The 18,417-nt window shown below is 39.2% G+C and overlaps 1 protein-coding gene across 1 annotated transcript in view; it reads right to left on the bottom strand.

The window, feature by feature from the left end:
• Positions 1-14,682, bottom strand: part of LOC140229546 (pyruvate carboxylase, mitochondrial-like) — a 44,815-nt gene extending 30,133 nt beyond the window's left edge. The window contains exons 1-9 of the mRNA XM_072309797.1: positions 14,474-14,682; positions 8,958-9,142; positions 7,602-7,767; positions 5,812-5,957; positions 5,138-5,255; positions 4,292-4,562; positions 3,591-3,753; positions 2,465-2,647; positions 1,634-1,871 (exon numbers count right to left, since the gene is read on the bottom strand). Coding sequence (XP_072165898.1) covers positions 1,634-1,871; positions 2,465-2,647; positions 3,591-3,753; positions 4,292-4,562; positions 5,138-5,255; positions 5,812-5,957; positions 7,602-7,767; positions 8,958-9,142; positions 14,474-14,663 — 1,660 coding nt within the window. The 5' untranslated portion in view covers positions 14,664-14,682. The remainder of the gene's footprint in view (positions 1-1,633; positions 1,872-2,464; positions 2,648-3,590; positions 3,754-4,291; positions 4,563-5,137; positions 5,256-5,811; positions 5,958-7,601; positions 7,768-8,957; positions 9,143-14,473) is intronic.
• Between the last annotated feature and the right edge of the window lie 3,735 nt (positions 14,683-18,417).

The raw sequence follows: 18,417 nt of genomic DNA, 5'->3' as shown, positions 1-18,417 counted from the left end.
TTTTAGTGCTGCCATTGATGAAGGTCTCACAAATATTGTCAATTCTCCATATTTTTGCCTGGTTTTTGTATGGCAAAAAAAAAAAAAAAGGAAAAATTTTTTAACCCATTGAAGACAAGTCCCAAGAATACTCGGGCAGGTATCTATGGAAAATGTGTGTTATGAATAGCAAAATCAATCCATCCTCAATGGGTTTAAAACACAAATCTGTGAAATAGTAAGAGCATATTCAGTTACTGTGTTGATCAGCTCCCATAGAATAGCAGAAAAAAAAAGTCAGCCATAGTTAGAACAAACAGTATTAGGCATTAGCGTTAACATCACTGCACAACTCACCATGGCCATGTCGACCTGTAATATAGCGGAAACAAATATTTACGTTTGCAAAGTGAGTAAACTAACATAACCTCTTGAGTGCATGGTGTGGATCTTTTTTTCTTTTTGTTCTACAATGTCTTGTGCCTGTTAAAGGTCCTGTGTACTTCTGGGAGCAGTGACTTAAGAAGTGTTCAAGATATCACTTTTGATGCATCTATATCACAAAACATCCTACCATATAAAAGTTTTGCAATAAAGCCTAAAATATAAGGAGATATCACCATTTCTCTCATTAAACCATAACTGTAGATGGTTTAGTTTGGAAACATTTTTATTGTAACTATTGTTTACATTTTGTATATTTAACAATACTTAACATTGATTCTGGCTTAAAATTTTTACATCGGCTGTTTCTGTTCTTAACTCACATTTTAGAAGTATTTTGAAGAACTAATGCTGGGTTTTTATTTCGTCTGCAAATGGTAAATTATGCCTTTAAACGTACTTGAAGTTGATATTAGTTTTGAGCAACTCGGCATCAAAAGTGGCCCAAGCTCACAAGCTAGTGGCTTTGTACGAGGAGCCTGAAAGATTGATGACGCACTGGTCAAACTTGTACAGAGACTGGCTCAGATTGATTATACCTCACTATACAGTCTCATTTGCGATAGAGAAAAATGGCTGCAACTTGAAGGGGTTAGGCATGATTCAGACTGGAACACGAACACATTCTCAAACTACCATAGTCTCCAACACTACTTGCCCTTCTGTATTTACCACAACAACTTGGTGAATCATGAGTAACAATTACAAGTCTTCGAATCGGTACTCATGACTGACATTTTGTTGTCGTTCTGTTAATGAAGAAGAGTGCCATACATTCCAATGAGTACATTATTACCATTCGTAGGATAAAGAGAAACTTTCACACCACAGCATTTTCAATTAGAGTTTAGCATTATAGAGTACCAATTTGATGATGTCAGTCTTTTGCTATAGCTTGGGGTGGAACAAGGTGCGCGCATGAACAATTGCGCCAGGTGAGGTTGTTTAGAACCGGTTTCCATGGCAATGAATGGCTGTGACATCCCAAATTGGTACTCTATTATGACTTAGTAGTCTCCACAAACCACAGAGAGCACGCACAACTCACAACAATTCACTACGAGGGCATAACGGGGTGTCTAAAAAAAAAAAAGGAAAATAAAATCACACAACTTATTAACCCCACACTAAAAAAAACAGTTACCAACCAAGCAGAGAATAGAACAAAAACACAGCAACAAAATGACAAGAGGTGCAAGGTGTGACTTACTGAAGGGAACTTCAGGGACGGGAGGGGCCACGTTGGCTGGGCGGAGCCCGGTAGCAAGGGGCGTGGTAGAACCATTGACCAGGAGGTTGCTGAAGTAGTAGAGGAGCTTCTGGGCCCGGTTCTGACTGGGGATGAACTCCTGGGTGAGGCTGGGGTTCTCGTCGATGAAGGACGTGTTGACCTGCCCCAACACAAACTGTTCGTGCCTCAGTACGTTCTCCAGAAATGGAATGTTTGTCTGCCAAAGAAAGCAATTTACTAAGAGAGTGAATGACAATACCTCATTGTTACAGAGAAACAACACTTAAAGGTCTCTTCAGAAAAAAAAAAAAAAAAAAAATCACATTCATCCAAATTGATATTGCACTTTTTTCCCCAATGCTTTCATTTTTTGTTATTTTTTCCTTTTTGCATAGAATGACTAATAATGTCAATCTGCCTTTGATATTGCCAAGATTAAGTCCATAAAGATATTTCAGAAAGAAAAACATTTTCTGTGTTCTATTAGTAGCTTCTCAAAATTGTATGAAAATACACACCATGCAACCCACACTGTTAATTCCTTTTTATCCAAGGAAATGCTGCTTTCATTATATCAGCTCCTACACACTAAATAAGATACATGTCCCAATTTAGTAACTTTCTGGGAGATCCACCGTTGAGTCATAAAAGTGTCCACTGCTGATTCAAATCCTCCAACCCATATTGGCATCTGTAAGTGTGCACTGCATTGATCACCATAAATAGATACAAACTTTGTAATGCTCAACCAAGGACAAAGGTTCTGCATTCACACAAATGCTCCTCCCTCTCCTTTTTTTTTCCCCTCACCTTGACTCCTCGGATCCTAAACTCTGCTAGTGCCCTCAACATCTTCCGCACTGAGCTCTGGTGGTCCCTCGACCTCGAGATGAGCTTGACGAGGAGCGAGTCGTAGTGGGGTGACACCATGGCACCCGCAAACGCCAGAGCACTGTCGATGCGAATTCCCATGCCCTCACCGCTCCGGAATACCTAGGAATACAGTTTCAGGTGATTCAGGTATAACAAGCATATCAGTTTTGAGATGGATTCACCCATCACATTAAAGTATCATTGGTGAGAAGCAACATTTCAACTCTTAGAGGCACTGATTTTTACAACGATATTGGTTATAAAAACATCTCATATCCCTTTCAAGCTTAGCAAATTTCACCCAAGATCTCCTCAGAAATCTGGGAGATCTTGCAGTTTGAAAAGTCTTGCAAGTGAAATCCTGATAAAATGCCGGGTGACGATGCAGAAATTCTTCCCCCAAACCATCCCTGGTAAACTCCGGATTGTCCCTAGGAACTCACAGGTGACCCTGTGGAGTAAAAATTTTCCAGTGAAAAGCACACATCAGTATACCACCACATCTAGTGGGCTGTTTTGTGCATGTGTTATAACACACTTCCACTGCAGAAGAGCAGGCAAGAGAATCTGAACAGGGAGCTCATTCGCTAGTTTGATGGAAATTTTTCACAGATGTTCCAAATGTATTTCCTTGTCAAATAACCTGGGCAACCCCAGAGTAACTGGCATGAAAGGGGTATGCGTCAGATAGTGATCGTGCTACCAGTGTCTCTGATAATACATGTATGTTTAAATAAAGCTATGAAAAAAGTAAAGCAATTAAAAAATATATATAATTGTTATATATCTTTACACGATTTAGAAGAGAGAAATCTGTGAGTGGCCGGATTTACCATACTACATTACTCCTAGTGTTAGGATAATTTAATCAGCATGCTAGAATTAAACAGTTCCTCTTTTTGAGAACAGGACAAAATGCAAACCTTTTTGGCATCTGGAAGTCCTTACCCTGACTCATCTGATTACCACCACCAAATTCACATTTTTGCAATGTATGACAGTTCCTACATTTTACAAGGCACATCAGTTTCTTAAGGTTTGACAGACACCGTCCACCTCTCACCTCTATGCGGCCAGTGTCCGGCTGGAAGTTCTTGGCGGGGTCCTCAGTCGTGATGCGGCACTGCATGGCACTGCCTTGGATGTGGACGTCATCCTGTGAGAGGCCCAGCTCAGGAAGACTGTAGCCTTCGGCAATCTTGATCTGAGACTGTACCAGATCAACCCTAGGTGCACAAGAAAATGCCAAAAATCCCTGGTCAGATTGAAAAGCAACATCGACATGCAATGAAAGGGAACAAATTCCTGGTCTACAATCACCCGAGAATGTTGTCATGCAACATAAGCTGCTGTGCATCAGATGTAGCCTTACGATATAAAGCTGAAAGACATCTGATGCGCTGAGAACATATAGCTCTCCCCCCCCCCTTTTTTTTTTTTATAGCAGAGAAACGGAGTTACAGGAAGCCCAACCCATTATGCAATTTTTCTCTCCTTTCATCCATCATCATCTAGTCAATCTTCATCAGGTTCATTACTAGCTTTTCTTCAAACAAATGGCTTCAGAATCAAACTGCATACATTACACAGTTAGCTTTAGTTAAAGTTAACTTAGCACGAGTATGACATGCAAGTACATTATGATGATGATAAACTGCACAATCATCCACAGTGGTTTGTGGCATGGTGTGACTGAAGTGTGGAAAAACATTGCCTCCCACCACAGCGATGCACAAGGTCTCCAAGAGAGCCTGACCCCCTCACCCTGTGATCTCCTCTGTGACGGTGTGCTCCACCTGCAGCCGAGCATTGACCTCAATGAAGTAGTGGTTGCCTTCCTGATCCAGCAGGAACTCAACCGTCCCCGCGTTCTCGTAGTTGACCGACTGGCAGAGCTTGACGGCATCGGAGGTCATCTTGTCCCGCAGGACGGGGTCCAGGAGGGGGGCCGGGGCCAGTTCGACCAGCTTCTGATGCCTCCGCTGGACGGAGCAGTCACGCTCATACAGGTGAATCACATTGCCGTATTTGTCCCCTATGTAAAGGACACAGAGACCAGGCAGGATTGAAAAATTATGCAGACAGACAGTCATGACGTCTTTTGTTTGAATGACAGCTTAATCTTTGTAGGCAATTAATTTCTGACACTTTTTTTAAATGGTGTCCTTTATCACAGAACTTATCTAGTTGCACAAAACTTCTGCTGCCATCTACAATATCATCATAACTTGTTTCCTTTTACACTTATGACAATATCCAACTGTTATTATATTGAGAGCATAGAGGATTCAGTTAAACAATTATTCATTGAATTCTGGGATTTACCATGTCACATGACATCCTTTTTAACGAAGAGAATATTATCTTGGATTGACTACATTTAATGAACACTCCATCAAAAACAGAAAAAAACCATGACAAAACTGGAATCTATGCAATCATGCTGTTAAGCTACAATTGTATATCAACATTGAAATTTATGTAATCATGCTGTGAAGTTATAAAGAAGCTGAAAATGTTTTGGTTGATTTTGACCAATCTTGTCTTTTAAACACAAGCCTCAAACAATGAAGAACAGTCCCTTGCAGCTGTCCACTCTACACATCGTACCTAGCACCTGGACCTCAATGTGTCTTGGCTTTTCGATGAACCTCTCTATGAACATGGAGCCATCACCGAATGCTGCAAGGGCTTCTGATGACGCCCTTTCAAAATTCTCAGTCACTTCCTACGAAACAAAACAAGGCAGAGCTTCAGTGAACAGAAATACACAATGCCAAATCAAACATTTTTTTCATACACAAACAAGGTTTTGACTAGTTTAGAGTCCATCCTTTCCACATATCTCATACACACAATGTTTCAGAAGACTAAAATTGAACTTAGTTACTTTAAATATACTGAAACTGAACACTTAACCCAAAGTATATGTACAAGAAAATGACTGCCTGTAAATACAGATGATTCCAATCTTGCAACAATGGTATAGCAGAAAAGTCTCGCTGTCTTCCTTTGAACAATGAATTGACATTCCTGGCCTACACCACATCCATACATCATAATATGACTAAATTTACCAAACAATGGCTGGTGATATACTTTGCTTGGCAAATACACATTATACGCATCTTGTCTGCGGTCTGGGCCTTGTCCTCTATTACCCAAACCAAACTTCTGAGCATCCCAGTTTCTGGACCTTCTTCTCTAAGACCAGTAGCTGTCACAACTCCTGAGCAAACCCCTTCCAGAGATATTAATTGGAAGAAAAGGAGTCACACACTCACATCCATGGAGCGCACCACCCTCATTCCTCTACCGCCCCCTCCGTAGGCAGCCTTGAGGATGATGGGGAAGCCGTGCTGCTCACAGAACTCTCTGACTTCCTGCGCTGTCGTGACGGGGCCGTCTGTGCCTGGTACAACTGGAACACCTGAGATGGGGAATTTTAAAATTTAACACAGTTAACCTTACATGCACAGATTTTAACGTTTTCTCGAAGGAAAAGCAATGAATGATTGAATGAATGAGTGAATCAATGAGTGAATCAATGAATGTACGAACAACTAAACAAATGAAGGGAGAAAGATTTGCGGTGACACCATGTGTACGTAGTCCTTAACCGGATTGTTGTTTGGTAGAAGAAGAGCCTAGAAAGAGGAGAATTGAAGAGGGAAGCGACATATGGGGGTTGTAAGGAGGGCAAGAAGTGAAGAGTGGGGGACAGTAATGGGCTGGAAGTTGAAGTTGCACTAGTGGAGACGGTAGAGAAAGGAACAGAGAGAGCGGTAAGGAAGAATACAGTGAGAATCAAGTAAGATGTTCGGACATCGTTAGGAGGAGAAAGATGAAATGGAAGGGAAGAGGAAGAGGGAGGAGTTGAAGGTTGGGAAATCATGGAGATAGGAGAGAGAAGTGAAGATTCATGAAACCAAGAGAAGAACGAAGTCTGCGAACAATGTGGACTATGGAATGCGGAATGAATGGAGAAAAGATGAATAATCCCGCAAAGGAAAGGTAAGTTGAAGAGAGATGAGACTATGTTGAGAGAAGGGATAGACAGAGAGAGAGAGAGAGAGGGGTGGGGGAGAAAACAAAGAGAAGAAGAAGTAAAAGAATGAAATTCAAGAAAGTAAAGGGGGGGCTTGGGTTGATCCTAGAAATAAATGCTGCAGAGGAAAGAAAAAACAAATGAATAAAGTAAAAAAATGAAAAATGAATGTCTTCATTTGGTGTAAGATTAGAAAGAATGTTTCCAGGAACACAATGTACTGAAGTACATATCCATTCAACCATAAAAACTTTCCTCTGCCAATTACTTAAATTTTCATTGAAATATGCCAATATTGTTCTGATTTATGTCAGGTGATCCCGTAAAAAGAGAAAAAAAAATTTGAATAATAATAAAACATTCATTATTCCTTTACATAATACTTTGTATTGTTCATAACATAAGCTGCAGTAATAAATATTCTCTTAGTTATTCTTGTGCTCTGCGTGTGTTCAACATGTCAAGAACCAGTGGCTTTTAGTGATTTTGTGTGTGTGGTTTTTTTTTGTTTTTTTTTTGTTTTTTTTTTTGGGGGGGGGGTTTATAAGAAAATTCCAGATATATCTGTCATACCATGCACTACCTTTGATTGATCATCAAATGTAGTAAACTGCATGTTCTGCTATCATTCATAAAAAGAAAATGAATGAAATTCAGGCAATTGCTCAATTTTTTTCCCTCCAGCACAGGCAAACAAGATGGCTCTTCTGGTGAGAAGAGGGTTACACTGTCAAGTCAAGTGCCCATTCATCTTACTTGCCCATCTGTGCATTCCATTTGCCCTGGGTAATTGGGCCTAAAGGCTTGTAGTATTCTACTATAAACAGAAGGATAAAGCAGTTTCATTATCAAAATTAAGTATGTGATTTTTCTGTTTTGTTTTGTTTATATTTCTTGGTTTCTAGTGGTATTTTTTTTTCTTACCACAAGAAAAAGGGAGACAGTGGAAAGTGGGTCCTCCCTCCCTATCCATCCCAAGAACAAAACTCTACGAAAACAAGCCCATGTACCATCTAGGGGATATACCTGCTTCTATGGCAATCTGTCTGGCTTCAACCTTGTCGCCCATCTGGTGGACCACCTTGGGGGCGGGGCCGATGAACTTGATGCCTGCTTCGGTGCAGGCCTTGGCAAAGTCGGCCCTCTCGGAGAGAAACCCGTAGCCCGGGTGAATGGCATCCACCTTGTTTTTCTGAAGAGTACCAAGTCATGAACATCATCATCATCATCATCATCAGTAATATCAGTTTCATCATAAAAGTCATCATAAAAGTTTTAATACAGTCAAGTGTGATTCTAATTCTTTTTTGAATGTCAGTACTTATATGTTCACTCTTTCGGCTTCCCGTGTCTCTTCCGAGGACTCGCCTGTCAAGTTGTTCTTTTTTTTCAGCATTATTCTAATCGTATTATTACACCATATTGTCAACATTGCTAAATCAACTGTTCTTACATCTGCAGAATGTGGTTGTCTGTTTATTACTATTTGTATTGAGAAGATTCTGTTATTGCCCCGGGTATTTTTCCCTTTCATTTTTGTTTTTCTTTATTTTGGTCCTACGTTGCATCCGTGCTCCTCATCTGTATCTTACACTCTGTTCAGAATTTGGGACCTACGCTTAACAAGCTCACTTTCAAGTAGGTTCCATCATATTTCTTTAGCGTTATACATAGAGCCAAACTTAAGAAGATTGGCCGCTATGTTTCATATGTTTATATTAATTAATTTACTGTGCATCCACGCTGGATATTATGATTCACTTCATTTTATTATATTTGATGTAAATTCCTTCATTTAGAAATATGAAAATAAATTGAATTGAATTGACGTGAGAATGATAATTTGCATTTAATCACAGCCAGCCAATATTAAACACTAAAACAACATGGCATAAAAACTTCAACCTGTTAGATTTAAAAGTATTCTTTGGATACGCTCTTCTCAACCAGTGGGCCGCAATGTCAGTTAAAAATGAAATAAAAAAGATTAATATGTGATTTAACTGGGCCTCAAAAAAAAATAATAAATTGTAGAAGTCAAAGTGGGCCTCAGGTTGAAAAAAGGTTGAGGCCAACGGCTTTACACTTTGAAATTTGCCATTGAACACTTTCAATTATTGAAAAAACCTAAATAACTATAATTTTGCTACACAATCATCCATTTGAAGGTGTTGTTTTTTTTTCCTTCAGTATTAAAGCCATCAATACTATTTGGATAATATGCTGAAGGGTTACATGCATGTTTTCCTGCCTGAATTTGCCAGGTAGTTATCTGATACAAAACATCATATTTAGTGGTGATCTCAAAGCAGACAGAGACTCTCTCTAGGTTCTGCTAAGTGGCAGGGCTGCCAGCCTTCTAGAGCAAGCATACATACATACCTTGGCGATCTCTATGATTTCGGGCACAGACAGGTATGCCGCCACCGGAGGCAGACCCTGGCCAATGAGGTAGGCCTCATCCGCCTTGCCGCGGTGCATGTTGGCCTTGTCCTGCTCCGAATAGATGGCCACGGTACGGATGCCCAGCTCTGTACATGCTCGGAACACGCGGATGGCAATCTCTCCTACAGAGGAACACAATTATTACAAGTGATGTCATGTGGGCCACAAATGGTCTCTCTGTCTTTGCTAAGTCAACAAATACGGAATCGCCTTAAAGGTAGGGGATACCTTTTACAGACCTCCCAAAATGCAGCAAAACATTAAATATGAACCTCAGGGGACTTGTTTGGGCCACTGCTGAGAAATTTGGAAGTCAACAGTTATCTACAATTTGAATAATGCACAAAACTCAACTACTCAGTAGTTCTGTGTGTCAGCCACACTTAAGCCTTTTTGTTGCAGTCTTCTGTATTTTTTATCTATAAACACAAATCTAAAAGTATAAGAGCTGATGTAATAACATATAGAGTGTGTGGCAAGAATGTATATAGAAATGTTTGTAAGTTTTGATGAACTTTCTTCACAAAATATACATGATGAACACACATCCAGTGCATGGGTCTGCAAAGGTAGCCTAGTAATGTACTGGAATTTACGGTGAGCCCCGAAAAAAATTCAATTCAAAATCTAACGGTCAAAAAAGTGTACTAAATGTTACCTTCCACTTTCAATACTTTATGGGAGTTTCTAAAATGATACTCTCTTCAACATACCACTGTATTTATACAACTCTTCATTTAAGGCATGCAAATGGGATTCCCTACCTTTAAGTTCAAGGGGAAGTACATCCAAAAATACGTGGATTGAGAAAATGCAGCAATATTAGTAGAACACATCAATCAAGTTTGAGGAAAATCAGACAATCCATTAAAAAGTTATCAATGACTTTTTAAGGTTTGTTATTATCATTATTATTATTATTATCATTATTATTATTATTATTATTATTATTATTATCATTATTATTATTATTATTATCATTATTTATTCGACCAGGTAAAGAATATAGGATACATATCATTAACATCACAAACATGATTCTATTGAAACAAAAACCATTCATTGTTGCAGTCATTGTCAGATGAGACCCAGCCAATAAGCAGCAAAACTAGAAATATCACTGAAGGTGCTTAATACCCCCGCCCCGTGACGACAGTCTTACCCAAGGAATGATCTTTCCTTGATCTTCTGCCATTTAAATGCCGTTACCATGGCAACGCAGCTTTCGACACGTCCGAAAAATATGTCTTGCACATCTTCCCACCAAGACTATTGTGTGTGCCACATTTCATAAGCTTTTGTCAAAAACTGAGGAAGTAGTTCAATCCACAAGATCTTTCCATGATCTTCCGCCATTAATATGCCGTTACCATGGCAACGCAGCTTCCGACACGTCCAAAAAATATGTCTTGCACATCTTGCCACCAAGACCAATGTGTGTGCCACATTTCATGAGCTTCAGTCGAATACAGAGGAAGTAGTTCAATCCGCAAGATCTTTCCTTGATCTTCTGCCATTTATATGCCGTTACCATGGCAACGCAGCTTCCGACACGTCCGAAAAATATGTCTTCCACATCTTCCCACCAAGATCAAGGTGTGTGCCACATTTCATAAGCTTTGGTCAAAAAACTGAGGAAGTAGTTAAATCCGCAAGATCTTTCCTTGATCTTCTGCCATTAAATATGCCGTTACCATGGCAACGTACTTTCGGGTACTGTCAAAAAATGCGTCTTGCACATCTACAACCAAAGGCACACATCTGTACCAAGTTTCATGGAAATTGGGCAAAAACTGAGGAAGTAGTTTGCAACACAAAATTTTCCATCATTTTGGCTCATAATATGTGAGCTGTTACCATGGCAACATACTTTTTGTCACTGTCAAGAAATGTGTCATGCTGACCTATATCCTAAGACAAACATTCAATATGAATTCCATGAGAATTGGAAGAACACTGATGAAGCAGTTTTGCCATGAAGCATTTTGCCCTATGTTTTACCAATAACATGCCATTACCATGGCAACGCACTTTTTGCCACTGCGGAAATATGTGTCTTGCATATTAACATATTCAGATGAACATCTGTACCTAATTTCATAAAAATTGATCAAAAACTGTGGGAGGAGTTCACGACGCAAGATTTGTACCCATTTTTGCCCATAATATGCCGTTACCATGCCAATGTACTTTTGGGTACTGTCAAAAAATACGTCTTGCACATCTACAACCCAAGGCACACATCTGTGCCAAGTTTTATGGGAATCGGTTGAAAACTGAGGAAGTAGTTCGCGACGCAAGATTTGCAACGGACCGACCGCCCGACCGCCCGACCGCCCGACCGTCTGCTGATTCCTATATACCCCCTTCAAACTTCGTTTGGCGGGGGTATAATGAAACTTTGCTTCACTGGTGAACATCAAGCACTATCAAAATCAATATCCGGGTCCTCTTCTGAAAGAAAAACAGCCATGAACATAGAAAATGTTTGACCTTTACACCTTGAAGATTGCTATTAAACCACATGCCAACCTCAATTCTTGTACTTTACTGAGTCATATTCACTAATACTCAAAAGTTTTCATGGAAACAATGACAGCTCCCTATAAAGAGGCTTATCACACACATCATATGATGACCACAATGGATATTTGGGCTTACTGAAGTACTAAATGCTAATCTGAGCTCTTAAGACTTTGACATACACTGTGGTCTCCCTGTGGTGGGAAACCAAGTTCGTGTTCCCCTTGCCGTTGGTCGGTGCGGTCTTTTTGTCTGTATGTCTATATGTGTCAACTGTGTGTGTTAAATGATTGTTTATTAAATTGCTGTTTTTCTGTGAAAACCATTTATGCATGACTTCACATTTCAGGTCTAGAGGTACTTGTACACGTACAGTACATTAAAAAAAAAAAAAAGATTGCTGCATACCAACAATAATTTTTAAAAAGTGAATAAACAAATGCCAAAATTTCCTGTTTTCCAAAGTTTCATGATAAAAACAGAATTAGTGAAATAATGAAATAATAAGTTTCATTATGCAACTTTGCAAGCATGTATGGTACAGATAAAATGTACATTTGAAACTTGGTAATTAATACACAATTTTTTTTTTTGGGGGGGGGGGGGATGGAGTGAAGAAAGTTGACCTTGGCACTCTAGAAGTAGCTACTGGTGTTTCCATTCATTTTTACCTTTTTTACTGATACAATTTAAACATATGTCTAACAAAGCTACTTGAAAATTAACTAATAAACTGCTGCTGACCACTTTAGTGGCTGAAAGTGTACCTTTATCTCCTGGAATTTTGGTGAAAGTTCATAATGTTTCACTTACGTAATTGTATTTACATCAAATCCATGCAGCAAAAAATCACTTAAATCATAAAAATCTGATTTTACGGCTGTAATGTCAAAATATGAATTTTGCACAAAGTATAACAAATTCCTGTATTGGTTTCATAAAATACTAATCTACACATTAGACGGAAAATTTGACCTAATGGTAAAATTGGAAAAATATTGTAATTTCTTATATATCTTAAAGATATTGGCATTTTTTTCAATATTAAAATTTACGTTTGGCATATACTGTAATAAGAGTTGAAATTTATCACAATAGAATTTTGTTGGTAAAAGATTTCAGTTTGTATTCTCTTCAAAATGGTGTATAACATGACATAAACTTTAGAAATACTACATTTTTGAATAATTTCCCAAAATTTGAGTGGCCCAAAAACTAGAAATGCTTTAAATACCCTTGGCGCTGCCATTTTTTTTTTTCAAGACTTCACATACAAAGATCTTGAAACTACAGTGTAAGTATGTGTGCATTCATACATGGGAAAGCTTGTTACGTCAATGCCTAATTCCAGTATGACTGAGTTAGAGAATCATAGCTGGACATCCCAATCCCCAAGAAGCCTTTGGCCACATGCAGACACGGTTATAATCACCTTTGATTGACGGCTGTGAGTATTCAGGACTCCTTAATACGTGCAAATGAAAATGGCAAAGGGGGCATTATAGCCACATAACACCCACGCCGTAGAGTTCTGCACACAGCTCACACAGCACACACACGTGGATAATCTTACAGTGCAATTGATTATGCATTCTGGTGGGCCATTAAATATACCCCGGACAATCGTTGTGTTAAAGAATGGCAACACTTTGGTGTCTTAAAAGGTCTGACTGCCTCGTGTTTACTGTATGAATCAAAAGCTGTGTGTCTTTATTGAAAGTTCAGCTGAGCCAGGAGTATGGCTGGTTGGCTGGGGTTGTGAGTCAGGTGTAGAATCATTGTGCCAAACAAGAAGACTGCCACAGTATCAATTTTTGTCAGCGCATTTACCGTTAGCCATATAGCGGGTTTATCCGTGATATGCATGAGGGCATTTTGCTACGAGAGTCTGTCACACTTCCATGCTCCTATTTACCTTTTTTCCGCCTGACTTAAATCATTCAATGTAGACAAATACAAACCCAAAACCTTACAATCAGAGCAAATTCTTCCATGAAATCACACCTTCCCATCATATACACTGAAAAAAAGTAATATCATGGTAGCTGCATCTATCCAATTATGATATCAAAATGACAGCAATGTTTCTAGCTGATATTTGAAAGTACCAGGTATAGTGACAGTAATATGTTCAGTTTATTATGCATATTAATATATCCACTTGTTCCGTGATATCACAGTGACTACAATTTGTGAAATATAAAAGACCAAGAAAACCAAAATGCCCCCACCCCAGGCCGAAAGTGAAAAAAAGAACCAGAAATGGGCATTTGCAAAATAAGAGTAAACCTAGGCTGCCAGATGAAATATTTGTTAGATATTTGATGAATATGATGTTTTCAAAATACTGAAAAGCATGGCTTACATTATGCAGTAATACACTGTGCATGTGGCGTCTTGTTTTCCTAAAGCTAAATTTGTAGGGAAGGGATACTCACAAAGGCCTTGATACAGCCGCATCAGCTATTCTGTTTACAAAAGTCACATGACTACGTGCAAGAAGAAGCGTCAATGCATCAATGGGAAGATCACATGACTGATAGATCCCTTTGCTTTTACATGACCTTTCAGAACCTCAGGCTGCATTCACACGTGTATCAGTTTATACAATCCTCGTGTGGCAAGTTGCATTATACATGTAGGACTAAAGAAATTGAGTCTCCATTCAAGTCTGTTCACACACACTGCACAGGGTACATTAAAGTGAGACTTGTAATAACAAACATGCTGGACTGACTTTCACATTTGGTGATAAATATCGCAAGATTGAATGTGTGTGTGTGTGTGTGTGTCTCCACAAAAAGAATTCATGGTTTTCACATTGCATTGCAAAACTCAAATCCAAAAAAAATATTGATTTTGGGTTTGCGTGCATGAATGCAGATGGCACTGCAGATGCACTTGATGCCAATAAAACATTTTTGTCTCACCTCTGTTCGCCACCATGAGCTTGTTAATCTTCCCCTTCTCCGCCACCTTCTCCTCTGCCAGCGTGGACTTGAAACGGTAACCATGGAGACCACTCAGGGACTGCACCACACAGGAGGGCGTGGCCCGTTTCTGCAGCTGCTTCAGCTGCCATGCCAGACGCGTGGCGTGGGACGCCCGTACCTTAAACATGGTCCCCGCGGGTGCTCAGCAACATTCAACAGTTTCAGCCTCCCTAGTTGCCATGGAGACAGAAAAAACAAACCAAAACAATTGATCATCACAACCTACAATCAACCAAATACTATTAGCAGCTTCACAAGCAAAACATTTCTGGAATAAAAGCTAAATTTTAAGAGCAGTTCCATGACATGCTAAAGTCCAGGACAGTTATTTGCACCAACAAGGCAAGTGCCAAATTGTGTCTCGCCCATTTGCACAGAAGAAATTAATGTTTTTCTAACTCCCGGAAGTTTATTGACCCACCTATGACCTCTGACCCTGTGGTGACCTTCAACTTCCCAAGGGACATGTACCATCCAAGTTTGGTCAAAAACGGACAAAGGGATCAAAAGTTATGAGCCATAATCGAAACACGCCGTAAAAACTGAACATTGGGCCCTAAAAGTTTCATCAATCTATTGCTACAAACAAATTACAGGCAGCGGAATGTCAACCTTAAAAACAGTACTGCAGTATTTTGAGGGGTGAAAAGGCACATTTTTGGAGGAAAAACAGTATTAGTATCTCTCCTACAATAGACATGTACAGTACTTCAATTTGGGAAAAATAGTATTTTCCATGAAACCTGCAGTGTATTTGGCAAACATACAAAATACTGCCCTAAAAAAAAAAAAATAAAAAATAGAAGTACTAGTAACAGGTGGCATCACTGTACTGGTATGCAGACTAAAATACACAGAATGTACAAAGAGCTCAGGTACTACATGCCTGTTAGCCATGATCGTAATGTAAAATGTCCAGTTTTCAGTCACCACATCAAATCTATAGCATAATTTGATTGACATCTATCTTATAAGGTGGGTCTTCATCAGCTCGAGCTTGAAGAATAGCTATTTCTGATCCAAAGAATTAGCCCGATCAGAAAATTGCCTGCTAATTTTGCAATGAAGACTGAAGAAGCCGGCTATTCCGATCAGAAAATAAGCCAAGATATCTAGACTTATTTGCAGAATAGCCAGCTAATTTGCAAAATAGCGCACTAATCTTAACGCGTCTTCATCAGCTCGAGCTTAAACATCGGCACTGCATGCGTTGCGCACCACACAGGAACGTAGGCAGTCGGGTCAGTGTGTGTTTGCGGCGCCAGCATCGAGCTTATTTAAACCCAACCATGCCTGAAGCTCGAGCTGGTGCACATTTCAGCTTACTTCGGGTTTATTTCTTTGATCCCCCACAAGTGAGCTATTCTTCAAGCTCGAGCTGAGAAGACCCACCTAGACCATGCTGGAATGTGTTGTATGTCACATTGCCAAACCAACATTTCTGAGTGATCCTTTTTCACTCCGGTTCCCATCAGGTGATCACAGTGAATAAAGATGCCCGATAGGAATTGCTACGGCTCAGATTCAAGTCACCAGACGAAGTGAAAAGGGGCAAAGCAGCATGACCAAATTCGGTGGAGTGACAATCATGTGGAACTAGATTTCACGTGAAACACACACACATTGTTCTAAAGGCACAGTACAAAGACAGACTTACCTCTCTGTGATGTTAAAGGTACTGATCAATACCAAGCACCGATTTGTAAATCAAGAAAAAAAGAAGAGATGCCTTTCAGGGTGGATAAGGCTTTAATCTCATAAGCTTTACCATGAGTTAGAACTTGTCACAACCTTATCGTGGTGGTCCAACAGGAATTTGCCACAAAGTACAATGTACCTACATTGTACTGCCTAATAAGTAGAATAGTATAGTACACATGTACATGTACATTTACAGTTTAAAAGGCAAAGTGTATCACTCTATGTTTAAGAGCTCTCTATAATAATCATAATATATACAAGTATACACAATGCATACACATACATGTGGATAAATAGATAAAAATGGGGATAGATGTACATCTAGAAAGGTGTGTGTGTATGTGTGTGTGCAATTTAGAGCCCTAGACCCATCTGTAGCTATATCAAAACAACTTAGAAAAAAAAGTAAGTGATTTCCATCAAGTTGTTACAATTAGTTTGTAGTTCAACCTTTTTAATATAGAATGAGGATTTGCATTACATTTCAGCCACGTCCACTATGAATAAAATTGGTATGAAAATCTAACCTACGGTATTCTCCCAAACTTTTTAAAAGCTGTGGCTTATTGTAGAGGTTATTTCAGTTCTACACTGTTCATTTGTAGGGCATACTGTACTTTCAAAGATATATGGTATGCAGAGGCATCAATAAAGAATGGATATTGTATACAATGATTCATTTGCAGTATTTCTAGGAATATGTTGAGCACTACTCAACCAATATTCATGAAATTGGCAACTCCCCAAACTATTGCCTCTAGTATCACAAATGCATTGTGCATACATATCTTACATGTAGGAAACTGCTAATTCCTCTCTTGATAAGTGTTGATTTCACCGCTTTCTGAAAGATATGGTGGACGTACAATAAGCTAGATGCAGGTTTTGAAAAAGTGCATTGACATGTGTATACACCTACATTTGTAAATTCTTGTGATGAAATAACAGATAAGATATCTAGATAACAATTTGATATCTCACATTGTTAGCAGTTTAATATTCACAATGGTTTCAGCATCATCGGGGGTACAGTACGATAGGCACATGGCTTACACCAGACAGCTCAAACAACCATTCTACTCTGCCTATAGGCAGCTGTGTATACTGGATGTCTGAAAGTGACATTCAGGCAACACACAAGACTGTCATATGCAAAATGCACAGACACACCCTCGACAATCCACCAATCAGGGCAGCTGCTGTTGTCCTCTATTTGCTCAAGTCTCAAAATACAAGCATGTGTGTAGGGGCACGTAAACACAAAACACAATCCACCCACGCCATCTAGAATTCCTCAGAAACATATGCACTGTATACAGAAACTGTTACACACATATCGTACATGTTGTAGGCCCTACTCACACAAAGCACCTGTCTTTGATTCTTGAAACTCCCAACCACAAACTGAATCAGCAGCACAATATGTGTAATCTGCCTATTTTAGTTGTATGTGATGATGAATTACTCCTTTTCAAGAATTCTGTTTACTATACCATATCACCTCATAAAATTATTGTCAGTCTAGAGTCACAAAACCGATAAAAGTTCCTAGCAGTGCTAACAACAGTTAAAGCTCACATCTTTCTCTCCCTTTTTTTTTTCCTCTCCTTTTTTTTTTTTTGTTTTTCTCTGTAAAAGACTGTGCCAAAGATATCGCCCTGAAAATGACTTTGAGCAAAGTGCACATCCATTCCAAGTAACTAACCCCGAACAGTTGGCAAGGACACACATGAAAATTGCTTAATCTTTGCCGAGACGCCTTATGACTTTGTTGACATTGTCATTGCAGCAATCATTGTAGCATGACTACATTAGATGAAGACTGTGATATTAAAAACTTCCTTCAATTTGTCTATCATTCTCCTTTGTTTGACATCTTTCTTTTATACCTTCATTTGAAGCACAAAGTCTCTTTTCATTTTTACTCAGACTGCTGAGTCTATACAAACTGTATCACACTCGAATGGCTTGACCCATTCCATACTGAATTCTGATATCCTCACAGACTCATTACACACTGCACCAGGTTTCTGTAGGGAACAGGTTAATTTTGTTTTTCAAGGTGACTTGTTTCAAAACCCCAAATGGTTAGCAAGCATGCATGAAAAATTGATCAATGCCAAGATACCTCAAATGACTTTGTTGACATTGTTATTGCAACAATCACTGCAGCATTACTT

Source organism: Diadema setosum, chromosome 1 (assembly GCF_964275005.1).
Source record: "Diadema setosum chromosome 1, eeDiaSeto1, whole genome shotgun sequence".
NCBI lineage: Eukaryota > Metazoa > Echinodermata > Echinoidea > Diadematoida > Diadematidae > Diadema > Diadema setosum.
Note: the sequence above shows the minus strand (reverse complement) of the source record. Positions and strands in the feature narration are given on the sequence as shown.